The sequence below is a fragment of the Athene cunicularia genome (assembly GCF_003259725.1).
Source record: "Athene cunicularia isolate RWA chromosome Z unlocalized genomic scaffold, athCun1 chrZ_part4, whole genome shotgun sequence".
Taxonomy (NCBI): Eukaryota; Metazoa; Chordata; class Aves; order Strigiformes; family Strigidae; genus Athene; species Athene cunicularia.
In genome coordinates, this window is record NW_020799145.1 from 1,237,461 (window position 1) to 1,258,022 (window position 20,562).

Here is a 20,562-nt window from a genome sequence, read left to right on the forward strand (position 1 = left end):
ACTGATCATTGGATCCAGTGTACAGCTAATACAAAGTACAGTGGAAGTTGTTAACCATGACTCGAGGCTGGTAAATGCAACCATATTCACTTTGCAAGTAAGTAAACAAGGTACACATATACCAAGAGAAAGATGCAGAGCAAACTTGGCAAAGTCAGATGCCTGACATCTCTCTTGGGGCTGTTATTTCATATGTGTCAACTGTCCATGCTCTTTCATCTCCATACTGATAGCTCTTGAGAGCTCATCAGTATGATGAGCCACATCTTTTCTCCTCCATGGTAGAGGTAGACCACATCACAAGAAGACCAGGAGCACCTCACAGAAAGGATCATTATGCTGCAAACACTGTAAGGGTTGGTGCAGGGCAGGGTTACAGGAGTGCAGGCTAGAACCAGAGTTGCAGGGATGGTTATGATTTACAGTTGCTGCCTTGTTCATTATGTAAATATATATTCACCATGTGGTTAGTCTTTCTAAGGTTGTAGTTTTTTTCTGTGCCTGACTTGGCCAGGTAGCTGATGAAGTGTTGTCAGAGAGAGCTTGGCTGTGGAACGGTACCAAGAAGCACCCTCTTTTTTCATCCTTGAAAATATGGCAAGGCAGTGGTTGACACTGGAGTGAGGAAAACAGGACTTAAAACATCCTCTGAGAAGCACTCCCCATCTTAAGGAGCAACAGGGAAGGCAGACCTTTGTGGGGACAGCCTGCAGGGAGTGCAGCTGGCTGACCTCCAGTCTGGAGGTACTTGGGAGTGCAAGCAGCAAGTCATGAGCAGTTCCCTCCTCCTCCTTCTCTTTTGCCAGTGGTGTGGGAGCTTGTTCTGCTCTGTGATTTTGTAGGTAAACAAGAGCTAAATGCGGGTATGGAGGCTGGGCAAAGATTGAGGGCCTTGTTGCTCAGAGGTAGCACATGGGTTTCTGAGACACCTTGGCTGATTTTGCGGTGCTTTCCCTACTGCATCTTCTCCTGGTCTTGTGGCTGTTTGCCCTGTTTGCCCTTTCTAGAGGCATGTTCAGAAAGTGTCCTCTTACCTGCAGGACACTGGCTGGAGAGGGGTCATCCTGTAACAAGAGCCTTTTTGTTTCCAGGTATTTATAAGGGACTTGGCATGCTATTACAATTTGAAAATAATAAGGGGCTGCATCTTTAGCTGGTGTAACTCATCACTGGATGAATTGATGCTGCTTGAGGACTTCGTGTACTGTCTTAACCTGCGGCTGGTTTTGTCTCCTGTTTTGCAGTCTGCGGTGTGTGTAGGTAGTGGTCTCAGGCTTTGAATGGTCGTCAGTCCACTTGAGTTTCTACCAAACATCCAACTGTGTTTCCCTTTCAACTCCCACCTCTTCCTATTTACTACTCTCTGTCCAGCCTTCAGGAAAAGTAGTAGCTCTTCAGAAGGTGAAAGGTAAGGATCTTCATGGAGCCTCCTGTTTCATAATGGCTTTTTTTTTTTTCTTTTCCAGAGGGACGGATGGTCATTCAGGACATCCCTTCCATCCCCAGCAGAGGGCACTTGGAGAGCACATCTGATTTAGTTGTGGACTCCACCTACTACAGCAGTTTTTACCAGCCGTCCCTGTATCCTTACTATAACAACCTATACAACTACTCTCAATACCAAATGGCAGTGGCCAGTGAGCCCTCCTCAAGTGAGATGGGGGGTCCAATTGTAGGGTCAGCCATGAAAAACAGTCTTCGAAGCCTCCCAGCAACATACTTGCCAAGCCAGTCAGGAAAACAGTGGCAGGTATGATGTTACTGAGGTGGACAATAAGCTGGTTTTTGGGCTGATTGTGACCTTCTGTTTGCTGGTCATGGCAATGCAAAACCAGAACCAGATACCAAGGTGGGATTAGGACCCATGTTAGGAAAGTTAGCTGAAAGGGTTGTTATGATGCAGCACAACAAAAGCAACAATACAGGTATAGGTAGGTTGCCTCAAGTACAGATAAAGGGCACCCACTTGATTTTATCTTCTGAGTTATGTCATAGTAAATTATGGGCTGTTTTCTGGAAGAAGAGTCCCAACTGAATTACCCAACATAGCATCCTGTGAGCTTCAGGTGTCATTTCTGAGACGCTTTGCTCTTCAGGAATCTGTTTTTTTCTCTTCTGTCTTCTACATTCAAAGTGCTGAAGTGATCCAGGAGACCACGCTGTTGTGCAAAGGGTTGGTGGCAGTAAGTTGAATGTGACATGGTGTTTTGCTAATCGTGTGTTCTGGCAGTGTCAACTTGCAGTTTCAACTTGGATATCTCAGGTTACAGGCTGTGCTTGAGAGGTTCACATCAGAGCTCTGTGAACTTAGGGTATGATGCCATCCAAGTCCTCTCACTCTAGGCCTTGTTAATTGTAGCCTCTAACTCAGTACTAGTGGAAGGCTGAGAAAAGGGGAAATCTGCCATGGCAGGGGATTCTCGGCAAAGTAAGTAGAGCCATTTGAATGACCCTGAGGCTGTTTGGTCTTGGGCTGCAGTGGTGGTTTTCTGTCTGAGATTGAACTCAAGAGGCTACACTCTCTGAGTGTAAATGCCTGTGTCCCTTGTTCAAGGGCAGGAGAGGGCAGACTTCTCCTGGAGAGCATCAAGAGAGGACACACTGTCCTCTGAAGGCTGTGTTGTGAAACCACTAACAATGAAAGATTAAATGTCCACCAAAACCTCCTTTCTGAAGGGAACAGATGGATGGTCCCCTTTGCTAACAGAGAATTCCTCTAACAATTCTGGCACAGGGACCAAATCTGAAAGGGCATTTTAACTTAACAATACTGAAGGGCTGCAACTAAGACCAGGGTGATTACAATTGCTGTAGTAGTCCACATCACCTTCAGTAAGTCTTTGCTATTATTAGACACTGTTCGTGGAAAAGTCCTGAAAATGCAGGAAGCACCTAGGGCAACAGATGGCAGGTACATGAATTTTAATATCATGGCTTTGCAGAAATCTGCATTTAGTACTATTTCATGTCCCTTTTTTGCCATGAGTATAATTGTATGAGGAAAAGAGCTGTCTCCTTCTGCTATGTGAGCCCACACCATGAGAGCTTTCTTCTCTCAGGGTGTGCTGATAGGCTTCACTGCAGTCACCTTCAAATACATAGAGGTATACCTGTTCGGTTAGGTTAGTTGGTAGCTTCCACTCTAGCTGCTGAATTTGATCACCAGACCAGGGGGACAGTTAGTCAAGGCAAGCTGGTGATAGGATTCTGTGCATGGTAATGAGATGAGGTGCCATTGCTTTTTTAGCTTTTTCAGTTTGGTTGATTCAGTTAACCTGGCAAGTCATAGCAGAGTAGGTTAGTTCTTTTGAAGCTTTTGCAGTACCTAGCTTGTAAGAGCCTACTGGAGATCTGATGCTTGGAGACACCATCATAACACAAATGAAGGGCAGCAATATTTGTCTTGTGAAAATAATGTTCTTGTGGGCTGCTAGTCCCACCTGTCACCATTCCTCCAACCAGTAGAGACTTCTGTGATTTTACTTGCTTGGGAAAAGGAAAGTAAATTACAGGTATTGACTGTCCTAGCACAGAGTGTTTGAGGAAGAGGTACATAAGGGTATGTTAAAATATTTTAAAACTTAGAATGAAGATGGTGTCCTCTCAGTTCTGTTGTCATGTACTGTCATTTGAAACTAGACTGTATGTTTAAGAAGTCTTGGCCTAGAGGGTCCATTGGCAGTTTTTTGTGGGACCTTTGACATCCCTTACAGAAATAAAAGCAATATTGTGTTTTCCATACATTTTTCTCTTGGGGTCCTGTGGAATCTGTAACTAACATCTGCTTAAGTGCCGCTCAGATTAAGGGGATACTGAAGAGATGATTAAGGAAAATAGGAGGTGGTTGTTGTCAAAAAGGACCGTTTTTCTTCCATCAGCAGGCTCCAAGCATTGGGTGTTCTTTCCCACCTTGTGGGATGTACTGCATGGTGCTGTTCACTTCTGTGTGAATTTAGTGATTGACCTTACCTAAGATTTTAATTTCTCCTGGCTAAACCTTTTGAGATCTCTCAGTGCTTCTCTGGCAAGATGTCTGTGCAGAGAGACTAGAGGTAGTGCTTTCTGCCTGCAGAAGTGATATCTCCCCAGCTTCTAAATGGCCTAAAAGAGAACCCTCTCGTGTTCTGTAGGGCAGAGTGTAGTTCAAGGTCAGTGTCATGTAACTTACAGGCTGCTTCTCAAAGGCTGATCTGCAAGAAGGATTGTTATTGCTGGAAGAGTTACGAATCGTGGGGTTTGCACACTGTTATGACAGCATAACATTGCACAAATAATAATAAAAAGTTTTAGTGAGAGCTAGGCTAGATAATGCTTGATAGCGGTGGGTGCAGTGATGCTGAGGTTGTAAAACACTGTGTGGCACTGAAGATGGTTTGTTGTAAGGGGAACGAGCTCTCAGCTGCTGCATGTGGTTAAACATTGATTCTGCGCCTGGAAGGTTACCAGCAAGGGAAGATCATAGAAATACAGTGTTAAATGGAGAAGGATGAATGAGTTTCTCTGTCAAGCATGGTAAGGAGTTACAGGAGAGTTTAAAAGCCTGATCCACAAAGAGGAATCACACCTTGCTTACGCCTTCAGGGGATTTTACTGTTGAACCTATGCAGGCTGATTCTCTCCAGAGGAAACATGTAGCTGTATCTACACAGGGATTTTTGTTGGACTGCCTGTACTGAGTTTATTTTTTACATGCATATGTTTCTTAACCAGTCTTCCAGTATGAGTGAGTCTGCTTATGTGACTGGTAGTGCTATAACTGTTTTGATTGAAGTTTTTGGTTTTTACTTCTTTACTAAAATGATAGTTGTGCAATGCTTTCTGTGACCAGATCAGGGTAGCTTGCTAAGGTATAAGCTCACAGGAGGGTTTCTTTGTTGGTATAAAACACGCATGTGTTCAGTGGAAGGTATCCTAGTTTAAGCAGTATAGACAAGACCCCTGCCTTTTCTGGGCTTTTGTTGGTAGAGGCTCACTTGTTCTGCAATAACTCTAACAACACAAGGAGAATTGCATACTTAAAGTAAGATGACTTCTGGATGCAGACAGGCCTTGAGCAGCCTAGCTGTCTGCTGTTTCAGAATTTAGGGAGCAAGGGAGAGAAGCCAGGGAGGGAGCATGTGAGTGTGTGTGGGATGGGATGAGGATTAATGCATCATTGAGCCTTGGCAAATAAACTGAATCACTGAATCTTTAACGTAGATTAATGTCAGATTTCATTAGTCTTTGTTCTTTCCAGAGGCTCACATACTTGAATGGATTCATAGAGGTGCAATTTTTTAGATATTTCTGTGTAGGTTTTGTTCATTTGTATATAATTACCCCACAAGCTGTATCCGTCATGATTTGATAAGCATAATTTAAGATTATGGTTTGGTTGAGACCCCTTCAGTCGTTTATATTTTGTTACTTTTGCCTGATTTAAGGCAGATAATCAGATATGTCTGGTGTTGCACCTGAAGAAAACACAAATTCAGGATGGAGAGGAAATGTAAAAGATGTGGTGGTTACTGTGCATCTCCTTGTACTCCAGCTCTATGTGAGCATCTGGATGCTCCCTTGAAGCTCTCATAATTGTTCATTACAACAGGAATTTATGTGCATTCAATCCAATTAACAGTTAAATGAGTTCATCAACATCAGTACTGCAAGTCAGAGCATGCTGGTATACAGTGGAAGTTGGTATTTCTGCAACCAGTCTCACTGCAGCCTGCTTAGGGACTGCAACTGGAAGATAATGGGGTGGCTGCAGACTTTTCTACCACAACAAAGGTAAAACCTGGATGGGCACATCCAAATCTAATCAAGTTTAATTTTTCTAGCTGGCTATGAAACTGTTAGCATGTGACCCACAGCGTAAGGATAATCAGGACCCCTTGTGAGTTGGTGTCCTCCCCAAAAAGTTTTAAAACTCTTCTTGTTTCTATTGTTGGACCATTAAAAGTCTGCAAGGTGCAGAATGTGACCCCACACCTAGGGACCAGTGGCTGGTTTTCTTTGTTACTCTGGTAACCAGAGATCCTGTTTCAGAGAAAGGTTAAGGCTGGCCAGGAGATTTTGGACAGATTTCAGAATTTCATGTAATTTCTGTTTCATGCTCTGAGGCAGTTTTGTTCCTTTCAGTCTTTTTTTTTTTAAACATAGCTTGGCGAACCACTATTCTCACTTCCAAAACCTCGACTTTTTTGTTCCTTCCTTAAACCACTTTAGGGCAAAAATCTGGAATAAGTACTGGTGAGAGTCAGATTGAGAAATTTTAACTCATGTTCTAGTATGCAAATTATATTTACTATTTGGAAGTGAAATATTTAGCGTTCCTGAGCTAGGAAACTTTTTAAGGGTTTTTTAAAAAGTAGCAAACATACAAAACTTGTCTTCTACTAAATGCAGAAAAGTGTGGCTGTGATAGGGCAGCTAGTAGTTTGAGCTCTTAAGAACAGTTGTTTGCTGGTAAAAAAGATTGCTCTTTTCAACTTCCACAACCTGTTTCTAGTTTTTGGCACAGTTTTTCCCCCAGTAAGCCTGACCACCTTACAGAAATGTGCGGTCTAACTCTCCAGAAATAGATGTAAATGTGTGTGTGTAAATATATACACATTGTGCAAGTCACCCGACACAATCGCAATTTTATGTGTAAGCAGTGTATTATAAACTGTATTCATAACATACCCTTCACGCTACAGATTTATGCTAAAAGTATCCTAATGTTTCTGACAGCTCATGTGTGACATGAATGCAATCCATATTTCTTGGAGGAGCTAATCTAAGTGGTTTATTTTCCAATACTGCTGATAGGGCTATATCTCTAGGTGTCACCACAGTTGAGATTCTGATGGTAACATATTGTTTATGGGTCACTGCCTTTGTCTAAAAGAATAGGTTGGAACAGAATAGCAAAGGTTAATTAAGTTTGTCTATCAAGGAAGGACAGATATAGATGTCTCTTGTATTTTCTGTGCTGAAATCAAAGTAAGTCAAGGCAGGATATTGTAGACTCATTTTTTCCTCATGCTAGAAAATACGCTTAGCTGGTTTTAGGAACGAAACAAAGCCCCCTGGGGCAGTGCAAGTGCAGCAGTAGTTGTGGGGGTCAGCTCATGGACAATAGCATTGCAAGGTAGTAGAGTAGTGACAGCCCTGGTTTACAACTGGGGAAACTGAGGCAAGGGAGTGTTAAATAACTTGTTCATAGTCACACAGCTCACAGGTGGTAGAGTGGAGATTCCTAATGTCTGGATTTTCACTCCGGTGCCCAGTGGATGCCTTCTTGCCTCATACCAAAAACTGACCCATGAATTCTGTTGTTTGCAAACAACACATAAATGCAAAATGCAATTTTGTGTCCTTTGTGGCTGGCTTTATTTTTAAGATCAAGGGAGAACGAGGAGACTATGTTAAAACTTCTAATAAATTTTTCTGGTGTTTCCATAATTACTGTTTTTGTTTTAAGGCAGCTGTTGGTGAATCATGTGTGAGCCAGAGGGATGGAAAGCCTGGGTGAAGTGATTTGGCTGAGAACACATGGCACACCAGTGGCAGAGCCAAATGATACACTACTTCGCTCTCTTCTGTTGCTCTGAAATTTTTGCAGCCCTTGTCACCCAGGATTATCTGCAACCTCCTACTTGTCCTTCTTGGGAATAAGCTCCACAGTCAGGAACAACTGCAAAATCTGAAGGTGGCTGCTAAGAGTAACACTGGCTTGCTTGCAAGGAGACGGTGGCTAGCAGCTTCTGCTAATAAAAATTACCAGGGTGATATTTTGTCTGAGTAAATCATCTGGGAGGGGCAGGCTGGAAGAAGTGAACCACCACTTGTGCCTGCCTTGCCTCTTTTCTGTCTCTGGTCTGGCCATCTCCTCTCCTCAGCTCTTCCTCCATGAAGACGTGTAGAGGTTATGCAGGTGCTACCAGGAACTTGGAAGGAGGAGCTGGGCTTTACATTGCTCTTCCACAAACTGTTGAGTAACTTTTTTTTCAGGAATGGTCTGAACTGATGCAAGAACATTTTCTTCATCTTCCCTGGCTTTTGCTACATACTCTGTCACTGTTGGGCATTGCTGTAGGACTGCACTGACTGTTGTGCTCAGTGATGAACAAATCCTGCTTCCAGCCTGCCTGTTTGTGGACGAGCTGTAGCTGCCTCTTGATTCCCCATATTGCCTTCTGAAGGGAACAGAAAGAATTTCCACTGTGTGCATGGTCTTTTAATCGGGCCATACTTATTTGTCCATGATTTATAAGCATCCCACTATCACCTGCAGTACATCTTTTAAAAAGTTACTGAGTGTGCTCTGTGTGGTACAATTTAGGGGAACTCCTAAATATTGAATAAGCCAAATATGCTTCTCTGATGATCTGTGTTTCCCACTGAAGTCAGTGAGGTACTTGGTGAATCAATCCTGCATTTGGGGCAGGGCACAAGTGATGTGTGGCTGGAAGGGGATGCACTGTAAGTGTGCAGCTCAGATGTTCAATTCAAAAACTCACCTTGCTCTCTGCAAAGAGCGAGTGCATGCCCTTCCCTTCCACAGCACTTCCTCACCTAAAACAAGCCTTGTTTTTATGGTGCATCACCTGCAGTGATGCAAACCAGAGTAGTTTGTGGGGACCATCCCAGCCCTTGCCTGTCTTGGTTTAGTTGTAGGGCTGGAAGGGATGAGGAAGGTAGGAGGAGACACCACAGGGCCAGGCATCTCCTCTTGTGATCTCTGCATGACCCCAGCATTCCCCCCGGACAGGACCCAGGGAAAGATCACAAACCTGGCACCTGGCTGCAGTTTGGAAGGCTGGAATGCCCCAGGTTAGAAATAATCTGAATAATCCAGGGCCTCCCCAGGGCTGTTTTTATCCCCCTTTCTGGCACCCCAAAATGTGCAAGGATTCTCCAGAGTTGCAGGAGTTAATGCAGAGTAAATGCCCCTTCTCATGGGGTTATGATCTCCTAAGCCCCCTTTTTAATGCAGTGCTAAGGTCAAGAATTTTTATGACTGGTTGTTTTTTTATTGTTACTGTAAAATAGGATTGCTAAGCACTATAAAAAGGAAACCTTATGGTTCAGATTTACTGTGGTGTGTATTCTAAATAGTTTAATAAAACAAAACCAGAAGCTTTTAGATTTTCTTTAGCAGTTAATACACAGCATTTTCTTTGCAGAGCCAAGCTTCTGGCTGTCGGTCGAACTGTGGTTCATAGACTTGGTAGGGGTAATAAGATTATAAAACATGTCTCTTGCTAGCCAGCTACCACACACTAATAATAATAGTAGTAATAATTCATTGCATCCAGGGATTTTAGGTGAGTTGTTTTTTTAAGAAATTGAGAAAAACCCTAAAAATAGATTTGAAAGGAAACAGGTCACTGCATCCACTCTACAGGGAGAGGAAACATGCATGTGATCGTTTCAGTGCCAGGCAATGATCCCTCCATTTTGTTACAGCTGAAATAATGCTGTCTTCTGCCGGTGACCTCTTCTCAGTTGCCCACATGCACATGTGCACTTGCACAAGGGAGAGGTGGAGATGTGACCACAGATGCTGCTCACAGCCCTACCCCACTGAGGGAAGGAAGACAGTGTATGTACGACGTCAGGCAGAGAGGAGTTTGCTAACTTTTTTCCCCCAGTACATCTATTGCTGTTGAGCTTTGCAAGTGTGTGGATTCAAATGGCTTTTGGACTGAACTTTTGTGTGGTTTGTATTGCCAATCCAAAATTTCAGGGCAGAGGCAGCCTGGGTTTTGTCGAAGGAGTCTGTGCAAGGCACAGATACCTGTTTCCATGAGGAGATTGCCCTTTTGCAGCACAGCAGAGGAGACATCAGTGGCTCTTTTGAGTTCAGGCTTCCTTGGAATGACACAATGAAATTTGTTAAGAACAATTTATTATTTATCATGGATGAAACTGGTGCATGTTGAGCTTTCTCTGCGTGCATAGGGTGCAGATGGTAGAAAAATCACCTTTTAAATATTACTTTAATTTATAATAGAAAAACTTTTACAGACTCCTGATCCCTCAGTACACGTGTAAATGTGTGCAACTGTGCTTCTCTCAGAAGATGGGCAGAGGTGCACTTTGCTCTTTGTAAACAGCCATCACTCTCTCAGCACTTAATCTTGCTGCAAACGTGGCTCCACACAAAAGCGAGATATTGCCCTTTGTCCCAGAGAGCAACAGGAGGATTTTATTTGACTCAGGCCATGTTATTTCCAGCTAGGCATACTAAAATGAGTTATTAAGGGGACCCCTGGAAAACAAGGGGTGGCTACATTCTGGCTGCTTAGCTGAGAGGTGCCAGTGGCTCCTTCTGCCAGGACCAGACCTTAGGGTCTGCTGGAGTGGCCACCTGGGACAGCAGGTTCACTCCCTGCCTCCCCCTGCTCCCTGATCTGAGCCTCACAGCCTGGAAAGGGCTGAGGAACAGGGCTCCGTTGGTGGCTGGGGCCCAAGGGAACGGCAGTGGAGCAAGCACGCTCCTCTAACCAATGTGAGACAGCGGCTGAAAAGGCTGTCAAGCACTGCTGTTTGCAAAAACAATATCTAATCACATAGCTGGATGTGCGTTGCTATTGGCACTTTTGTACCTGCTACAAAACTGTAATGTATTTTCTCTGCCCAGAAGCTTTCCATCTTAGAATCATTCACTGCCCAGAGACTTAGGAAGACCAGGTAGTGTTACTTTTCCTGTTGAAAAATCTTAATCTTATGAAGTGTTTTTTTGAGCACTATAGCCTCCTTACATCACAGGGCTTTGGAACAAATAATAGTAGATGGTAGTTCTTTTATAAAGCAAACATTTTAAAAAGCATTACTGCCTCTCTGAGGACTTCAGTTTGGATAATTGCAGGGCACTGGGGTAGGATAAACTTTGATTTCTGAGTGCTGATAACTTTGCTGCAGGCTGTGGGAGGGAGAATGGATTGTCCCATAGACACCGTGCTGACACGGCAGACCTGCTGGCTAGTGTCCAGCTGTGACTCCAGTACAAGATTCCCAGGTGGTCTGTAAACAACTTGGTTTCTCTGGGTAAATCACAAAAATGTTTTTCCATCTCACTGGTTTGTAAGAAAAACATTATATTTGTGTGTGTGTGTGTGTGTGTGTCACTGCTCATATGTCGTGGAGCCTGTCCTGACTGAATCAGTCGGTAGGACTGTCCTTGGCCACCCTGTAGGTCCCTGGCAGAGCAGTTACCACCAGTCTGAGATGGTTTAGTCTCTGGGGAGGTGTAGAGACTGGATGAGCACTTCACCTCTGACATTGGCTGGGTGTGTGCAGTGAAGTGTACATGCTTGTGTGCCAGATGCAGCTTGACCCGAGGTAAGATAAACAAGCCATAGGTATGCTGGTGCTGCTGCTGCTGCTAGGTTACATCCCTTACCATGCCAGGTCACCTGTAGCTGAGCGGTGTGGGCACACTGTGAGCCAACCGAACCAAAAACCCAGGCCAGCATGCCATACTTCCCATCCACTCCCCATGACCTCCTTCAAATCCACGTGGGTCTGGGGCATCAGGGTGGCCGCATGGTGGTGGGGCTAAGCTTTCACAGCCTGATGCTGAACTTCTCTCTCTGACAGGTGAAGAGCATGGACAGCCACCACGCCATTGGCTCCCAGTACCACATGTGCTCCTACTACCCACCTGCTTCCTACCTGGGACAGGGGGTCAGCGGTCCCACATGCTTCCCACAAATCCTGACCTCTGAGGACATCCCTTCCTCCTCAGAGTCAAAAGCAAGAGGTAAGTGCACCCACTGGGGCATCTGGGACTGCCTTGCCTTGGGGCAGGCACCCATGAGGTGTGAGTTGCTCTGGGAAGGAAGTTAGGCTTCAGAAAGTAGGCGTTTACAAGGTGGTAGCTGTTTTCTAAAAGGCTTCTAGTGTGCAGCGTAGGGCTGTTACTGTACAGTAGTGCAAGCTTGTTCTTCGGAAGTCTCCTGGTTCAGGAGTGCAGTTAGTTGTACTTTTATATTCCTGTGTACGTCTCAAGTTATACAAAGAGTCATCTGAGGTGCTGTCTTTGGTTCTCACCACCTGGCTCCCTCACAGGAACAAAGAATTACCTTTGCCACAACCACAGAATTATCTTATTTCTCTTCTCAAAAATGCTGTCTGCAGTTTTTTCAACAACCACTGAGCCTTTTCTCTCCTCTTTCTGAACCACATGTGGAAACTAATTCTGCATCCCAGCCATGTTGTGAAGCCTTTTGCTGACTCACTTCCTTGTTTGCTTTGAAACTCATCCCACCATGTTACTTAATTTAAAAATACTGCAGATAAATTTTTCTTTTTATTTCCAGTGCTTATTGGATGTTCTAAGGATTACTATAATCTGAAATAATTTCAAGGAAAGCGTTAGTGAATTTACCCTGTGGTTTTGACAGTGTTTCCCTCACTTCCTTGTTCCTTGCTCCAGTAGCAGGTAGAGTGCATACCTGCTACTATTAACATGGCCCTGCTGGAATAGACCAAATCCATTGAGCTGCTTCCCTGTTCCTGAAACAGGAGAGTAACTGATGCTAGAGAAGCAAGAAAAGAAACAGAGAAGGAATAGGGTGATCCTACTTTGCATGTCTAAAATCCTCACACTCCTACAGCATTTAAAGGTGTCCTGAGCTGTTGATTAGCTCTGAACTATTGTTTTGGTTATCAGCAGCAGACCTGCACTCAGTGAATTGAGCTAACCCTTCCATAAGCTTTCCACACTTCTTGTCTCTCTGTAAGGCTCAATGAATTTTGCCGTTTAATTTTGTATGGTCTATGGGAAGTACTTCTTTTTGTTTACTTTACACCTGCCAAATTTTTGTGTGGTTTTTTCCCCCCCCCCAGAGTCACACCACTGGCAACAGCATCCATCCACATTTGCTTCTCTAATACTCTTATATATTGAAATTAATCTTCCTTTTATATCTGACAGAAGGATGTGTGTTGTGTAGGTTCCATAATTGTTTTCAGACATGGCCTTTTTGTGCCAATGTTCTGGTGTCTGTTGCATTTGTGTTGTGAAAAATACAGGGATTGTGTCATCACAGGACCTTAAGGACTCGAATGAAGTTTTGGAAGGTGAGGTGTGCATAGAGTCATACCTGTGGCTGGTGTAAATCAGCACTAAGCCCTTGAGTTCAGTAACTCCAGAATGATTTGTGCTGAGGAGGTGGCTGCTCTTTCAGAGTGGCTGTTTTCTGACCGTCTTCCAACTAACTGTGACTTATCAGATAGATGCAGAAACAACATGTGGTGTGATGAAACCTTAGACTTTTCCTCCTTTTCTAGTAGTTCTAAATGGCTTAGCGAAATCAGTGATCCTTGGTTCATTTTCCTTTTCTTTTCTTCAATTTTATTTTCTTCCCTCTTCTCTGACCACCATTGAACAGTGACGTCTTCCTTTCTACTCATTGGCTGGAGAAGCAGTTGGTTTTATGCTCAACTGCAGTTGACGCTTTTTTTTGCATCCATCACTGCTAACTCACTAAGAAGTCTTACCAGTCGAGTGTTCTTACAAATAGACGAAAGACCTTATACCCTTTGTTCCCGAATGCACTTTAGTAATTTTTCATCACTCTAGAAAAAAGTTGTGCGTAATGTGCCACTGATTTTTAAACTGCATAAATACTGTATTTTCAATAATCCCTGACTGCTTCTCCAGACAGTATTCCACACACAGATATTGTTCCCTAAGTTACACCATCAATCAGAAACCGACAAGCAGTAAGATTTAATTTACTGAGATCAAACAGCATTTTCCAGACTCTGAAGAAGTGTTTTTCCATAGCAGGGAGCTAGTGGGTAAAAGAGGCACTACTGTTTTTGTGAGAAACTTGCACATGTGAGCAGGACCATACCCATTGAGAAGCATCTTCTTTCTTGTTATGCATGTTCTTGGAGGAGGTGACTGATTTAATTTTTTACATCTCAGGCTGTTAGTGATTTAGACTCTCATGATGTTTTTCTTCTGGTCCTTTTCATGGTTCTCAGAGTGTTTGAGATTTTTTGCCTGTGTTGTTATCTGTGTGACTGCTGAGTCAGCCAACAGGTTGTGAGTGGTGGATCCTGTGTATTAAAGAGGGAGGCCCCAAAGTACTGACTGCCCATGCTGCAAGTGCTGTCTCATACAAAAGACATTCTTATGCTTTTCTCTGTTGGCTGTTGAGGTGAACTTTCTGTACAATGCCTGACTTCTTTGTATGCAGCCTAGTGACATGTTTCTTCAGGGTTAGTGGTTGCTACCTGCTAAAGACAACTCTAGTGCATGTTTTAAATAAACAAATTATATTTTACTCCTTCCTTTTCTGTGGTTGAAGTGGTAACTGTGCTCAGAGACTTGTTTTCTTTCTAGGAATGCATGTTCATAAATTTTAGGTCCAGAAGGAAACATTAGGATCATCTCACTTGCTGTATAGTGCAGACTGTAAAACTTCACTTAATACCTCCTTAATTTTTTTAAGATCTATGTGAAAATTTATGTACTGTTAATCCAGAAATTTTACAGGGAGGTAACAGTGTGTATAGAAGAGCAACAGGTTAAAATATAAAACTCATTTTGGAGCCAGATTTTCAAAACATTGGAAACACATATCTTTAACAAAAATGGTTATTAAATTCCCAAGCACAAATTTGAAATGGTCATACAACACATGCAGTCTGTTACCCACACTTTAGTTGTAACTTCAGCTTTGTAGCAATTTTTCCAGTTCATGTATTATCTTGGTTAGTATTTCAGTCACACCATTTCATTAATTTTGTTCTGCTGAGTTGACTGCCTGCTTAGGCCAGCTTAGGCCAGTTATATTGGAAGGGGGGAGAAATGAGCTATCAGACTGCTGATTTACACTTTGTTTGTTTTTATGAATGATGTGAAGTTCTCAGGAAGCTTCCAGCATTTGTACATGAAGTCATACCGTGTTACAGTGTGTTGCATATAGTAATGGGCTGACATTTTCTGAATGGCAAAACACCATCAGTCATCCCCCTTGCAATCTGAAGTGGTTCTAAGTAAAATGGTTTTACTTCCAACTAAGCGCAGCTGCTGCCCTTCCAGCTGAAACTGGAAAAGATGGAGAGCAAAAGAAGATAAACCAGTGACAAATAGCAAAAGTATGTTTTCAGAGAGCTTTCTTAGATGACCAGGTTGTAAGCTTTATATAAGGAGAGGCATTTTGTACTCTACTTTCAAAAGATTTTTCCTCTCCTTTTTTCTGCAAGAGCAATGAGAGGAAGACATGTATGAGAAGCTGTTACCAGTCCCCGTGCATGCAAAGCATACTTTAAAACATGTCTTTCTTTTGGAAGAAGCTGAGCTGAGAGATCCTTCAAGAAGTGGAGGAATTAGAATGGATCACAATAGGGTGTTTTATCTCCAAAAGCCAAGTGCCTTACTCCCATTGATTACCATGGAATAGTTGCCCTTTTTTTTTTTTTTTTTTTTTTTTTTTTTTTTTTTTTTTTTCTGAAGCGGGGCTTCTTCAGGATTGGATTCCTGCTCAGAATTGCACAGCATCTTCCATTGATTTTGAGTCAGCCCATCCTGCACTTAGATTTGTGAAATACCCACACAAGAGAGAGCAAGAAAGTATGTGCTTGGATCAAGACTAGGTACCTTACTCTGGGTCCTATTTCCACTGAGTAAAAGTTGAGCATTTGCTTTTCTGTATGGGAGTGTTTTCCAGGTTTGGGACAGCGGCAAAAAAAATTCACATTCAGGTAGGAGGATGCAAAGGAGAAACGTCCCTGTATTTACACACACCTTTGTTTTTAAAGTACTTAAGTTGTCTTAAAGTTGTCATGGAATGAAAACTCCTCATTGTTATTATTATGCAAAATGGTGAGATAGTTATTCTGTGTTTGTGCCCGTGGTGAAGGAGATGGCTTGCATTTAAAATGTTGCTCTGGCTGCTGAATGGATTTGAATTTTTATTTTCCTGTCTAAATATCAGGATAGTTGAAAACACAAGTAATGAAGCACCAGAGCAGTGTTGTATTTGCAGCTTGAACATAAAGCAGGAGCCTGAAACTCCTCCCAAACACAAATAAGAAAAACTGATATAAAGTGTTCATTTTGACACAGAAAGGTTTGGTGTAAATCAGCAAACGCCATTTTATGAAGGAGAACATTTCTCGGTAGCAGGTTTTTGGTCAGCAGAACAGCTTCCAGCACTTTCCAAACACTTTCACAGTCCTTTCTAGAAGTTAAGTGGTATCCCCAATTTTACAGTTGTGGAAATCAAGGCAGCACAGACTTCTCCAGGGTCTGCGTTTAAAGATTCACCCTTGCATCTCTCTGTTTGGATGCTGTATGAAAAACAGTGACGAGTCATTGGAGAAGACCACCCAAACGGGAGTGGCTCTATGAAGAGCCTCTTCCAGTGGTTTCACAAGCAAGGGCATGTTGGAAACAGTCTCTCTGCTTAAGACAAAGTTTTATTTCAGCAAAACTATCACTGGAATGCAAGGAATTCCATGTGTAACAGAAACATGCATGAGAGGTCTTGATGTTTCTTTCTGACCTGGTTGCTGTGCGCCAAAGTTGTGCTCTTTTTTTTGAGGTTTCCTACATACAGTATTTTTGCATGAACCTGTGTCCTTGAAATGCAGTGCGAGACCCCAGAGTCACAGGTGGCACCTGGCTGTAGGATCAGAGAGTTCAAAGAGACCTCAAATGCAAAAGGTCTTTGAGACTGTGTCCTTGAACCTGAACTGCTTTCTGCAAGTATTCAGGTTACACAAATGGCCCTGCATCAAGGCAGGCTGTCTTGGTATGGCTAAGAAATTATACAAAAGCGCAGAAAAAAGCCTCGCATCTATCAGCTCTATCTGCAGCCGTTTGAAAAGATGCACTGGTAGAGCTATGCTAATGAAGCACTTAGGAAGTAGAGCACAGTAGTAGAAAATAGCCCAAATTTTCTTCCATCAGTGGGCTAAAAACAGTCTGTGTAAGCTAAAGAGTAGCCATTTCAGTGTTAAGGTGTGGTCTGAGCATGGTCAGGTATGAGCAGTACCTCTTCTACTCCTTTTCCATGCAGCTCTTCAGTAGAGCATCAGCAGAGATACATCTCAAATTTGGAGGGTTTCAGCAGCAGTTTGTGGGGAGGTGTGGTGCTTTGACCTTGGCTAAATGCCAGGTACCCACCAAGTCACTCTATCACTTCCCACCCTCCTCCTTTTTTTCTCAACAGGGCAAAAAGGGTAAAGTAAATAAGCTAGGAAAAAAACCCAACTCGTGTGGGCAAAAGAAAAACAGTTTTAATGTAAGCAAAGCAAAGCAAAGGTCCAAGTGTAGAAGCAAAAAGCAAACAGATTTACTCTCTACTTCCCATGAGCAGGTGCTGTCAGGCCTTCTCAGGAGCGGGGCTCCCATACTCAGAGTGGTTGCCTGGGAGGACCGAGGGTGACCCCACCCCCTTCTTCCTTTCTCCCAGATTTATACTGAGCAGACGTCATATGGTATGGAATATCCCCTTGGTCAGTTGGGGTCAGCTGTCCTGGTTGTGTCCCCTCCCAAGATCTTACCCACCCCGTGCCACTGCAGGGGGGAAAATGTCAGAAAGAGGCTTGGTGCTGTGTAAGCACTGCTCAGCAGCAGCCACAACACCAGGGTGCTATCAACACCCTGCCAGCTCCCAGCGTAAAACACAGCACCGTGAGGGCTGCTGTAGGGTAAAACCAATTACGGCTCAGCCAGACCCAGTACAGGAGGATAACATTTTTCTCTTTGAACTGATACAGTTCAGCAGTATTTAGCTTCTGTGTTTTGTGTGCGTGTCTGTGCATCTTCTGCTTAAAAAGTGACCACTATTCAAGAATATGCTGTCCTTGGTAATGAAAGAGCAAACAATGTTTGCTGAAAACTTGAGACTGTATGTTCCACTAACTATCCTTCTTACATCAAACTGTTAGAAGTAAATTTTGAAATAAGACAGAAGAAGAAAGGAAGGGGTAATCATCTAAATCTGTGGATTTTGAACAGTCAGTTGAAGTGGGTCACTCAATCTTTGCAGAGCTGTTTATCTTTTTTTGTGCATTCTCATTGCTGCTACGTACAGTCCCCAGTGGCTATGCCTGTGTGCAGTTTCTCTTAGTTACTTACTGCAGGGATGGCAAACAGATTTTATACTGTGCTTCTGCAGGCCTTGGTTTACATTGCTTATTGTGCATGTTCATTGCAAAATTTTACAGACCTATTTAGGCAGATGCCCTTTTAACATGGTCATTTTCGTTTTCAATAAAACATTGAATTTTGGGCTTAGCTGAATAGACAGTTGTTGGGCTTAGGGATTTTTTTATCTTTTAAACCAAGCAAGTCACTAACCCTGATTTGTGACTTTCTTAGTCATACTTAAATATTTCATTAGATGTAACAGCAGCTCTCAAATTACATTTGAGAATATGAGACATATTCAGTATAAACTCTAGTAACTAATTTTTCTGTGTATTGAAGCCTTTTTATAAATTATTGGTCTGTGTCCTAAACGAGGTTGGACTGGTGAAGATTTGACCAATATTAAAATAACTTTATAAGGTCTGAAGGGAGTTCCTGAAAAGAAATTAATGTAAACATTTGCTTACATCCCATTCTGCTTCAGTTTATTCCTGACTAAAAGGCTCGTTTTAGTAGTTTCTTCTCTAAATGCAACCTTTGTGTTATGCTCACTCAAAAGCACACAGAAATAAAATAATATGTGCAGCAAAGCAGCTTTTCATTGGGCAGTTGCAGAATTACAGGTTTGATTCACAACTTTTGCTGATTCATGCCAGAGTGGCTGATGAGCTTTTGCTGTTTGCTCTGGGGAAAGCTGCTGGTCCTGCCACAGGACCACCTGAACAAGCTGTATTTTTGATGGTTTTCCACCAAATCTCTTTCTTGTAGAAATGCAGATATTTCTGGATTGAGGCCTTAGCATCCTGTAGCAGGAATGCTAAGCTCTCATGAAAACTTTGTGTGAATGCTTTCATTTGTTGGTGCCCTAGCAAGAGGGAGTGGGACAGCCTGAACCCTCAGGAGGTGCCAGTGTGACTCCATCCATCCACACCAGCAAAACTGCATCCACCCAGAAGGGGGTCAGCCTGGCCAGTTGCTAGGCAGTCAGAAAAAGGGATTTTTTTTCGTGGGATGTATTTATATGTGCTGTAATATGTTGTGTGGATCAAAAGGTGCAGGGTTTTTAAATTCAAGCCTACATTTTGGTAAGCATTACAGCCATTGGGTTGGTAAAGCGGGTTTAAGGAAAGTTGTTCTATTCTGAGGGAAATAAAATCAGCAATACAGTGGGCCACAGCAGGTGCAGATCCAAAACAATAAATTTAAACCTACTGCCAAATTACCTACTTTTTTGAATTTTCTTCTGTGAAAAGCAGTGTCCCATCAATCTTGGTCTGAAAAGAGCTGGTTTTGATGCGCACCCTGTGCACCCCTACACTCTTGCTGACCATCTCTGAGGGTGTAGCAGAGCAGGCCCTGTGCTGAGTGATGCCACCTTGACAGTGTGCTGCAGAGTGCATGTGGCCGTGCTGGATCCCATGCTGGGCATCGGCATCTCTCTGCAAGCCCCTGCTGGGATGCTGTCTTGGGATAAGTAATGGCTCTGTTTGCTTTCCGCAGACACCTTCACTCTTTTACTGTATGTTCTCAAACGGAGGGAGATTTCTTCTCAGTCCCTCTTGCAGTTGGGAGCATTTTAGAGCCCCATGTCAGAAATCAGGGGTTTATATCCACTGCACCCCTGGACTTACTTTCTGCCTGTTTGAGCTGCTCTTTGTGTGAGATGGAGGATGTTGCTGTAACTGATGAGGCTGCGTGGGATTTTTCCTCAAACTTAAAATGATGTTGGATACTTCACTGAAAAAAATCCACACCATCAGTTGAGCTGCATCCTTTTATACCCTATGTGGCTTTGAGGCTATGATTTTATTACCTCTGGATACAGAATTTTCCCACTGCAAGCAGAAATTGATAGAAATCATTAATAGTAAAACAAACTTCACCACAAAGTGCTAAAACAAGTGAAGACATCTTGTCAGGATGGTAGTGACAACAGTGTGTTTACCCAGGCATGATTTGTAATTGTAACAAACAGTGATACTGCTCACCTCTTTGCTTTGCTTTAATGTGCAGTTGCATCCTCGTAACTTGACTACCTAAGAGAAGAGAGCACTCACTCCATATTCAGCTGTAATCTTTTCTGTGCGTGAGTGTCTGCATAGAGCATCTCACAGTTCATACCAGCTTTTCAGCTCAGGTGAGAGTTTCTTCTGCAGCTTCTTCTGCTTATAAAGCAACCCTCTTCGGATTGTGAGAAACTGTAGCAAACAAAGCATTTGCTACTCACCTCTAAAGAAAAGGGAAAAGAAAAAGTCAGAATTACTAAGACTTTCTATTGTAAAGCTGTGTAGATTGCCTTTTCCTCTAGCAGATAGGTGATGAGCCAGATTTTGATGGCAAGAAGTTGTTCAGTCCATCATGCTGCTCCCACACCAGAATGATTTCAGGGGAAGCAAAGAAGGGTTACATCTTTTCCCACTGACATTCTTGCATGCTATGAGTAGTTTCCCTTCTCCATGCATTATACCCTGTCA

At 43.0% G+C, this 20,562-nt stretch overlaps 1 protein-coding gene across 1 annotated transcript in view; it reads left to right on the forward strand.

Moving 5' to 3' along the window:
- Nucleotides 1–20,562, forward strand: part of DMRT1 (doublesex and mab-3 related transcription factor 1) — a 60,674-nt gene that overhangs the window by 21,055 nt on the left and 19,057 nt on the right. Inside the window, exons 4-5 of the mRNA XM_026866773.1 lie at nt 1,467–1,750; nt 11,572–11,734. Coding sequence (XP_026722574.1) covers nt 1,467–1,750; nt 11,572–11,734 — 447 coding nt within the window. The remainder of the gene's footprint in view (nt 1–1,466; nt 1,751–11,571; nt 11,735–20,562) is intronic.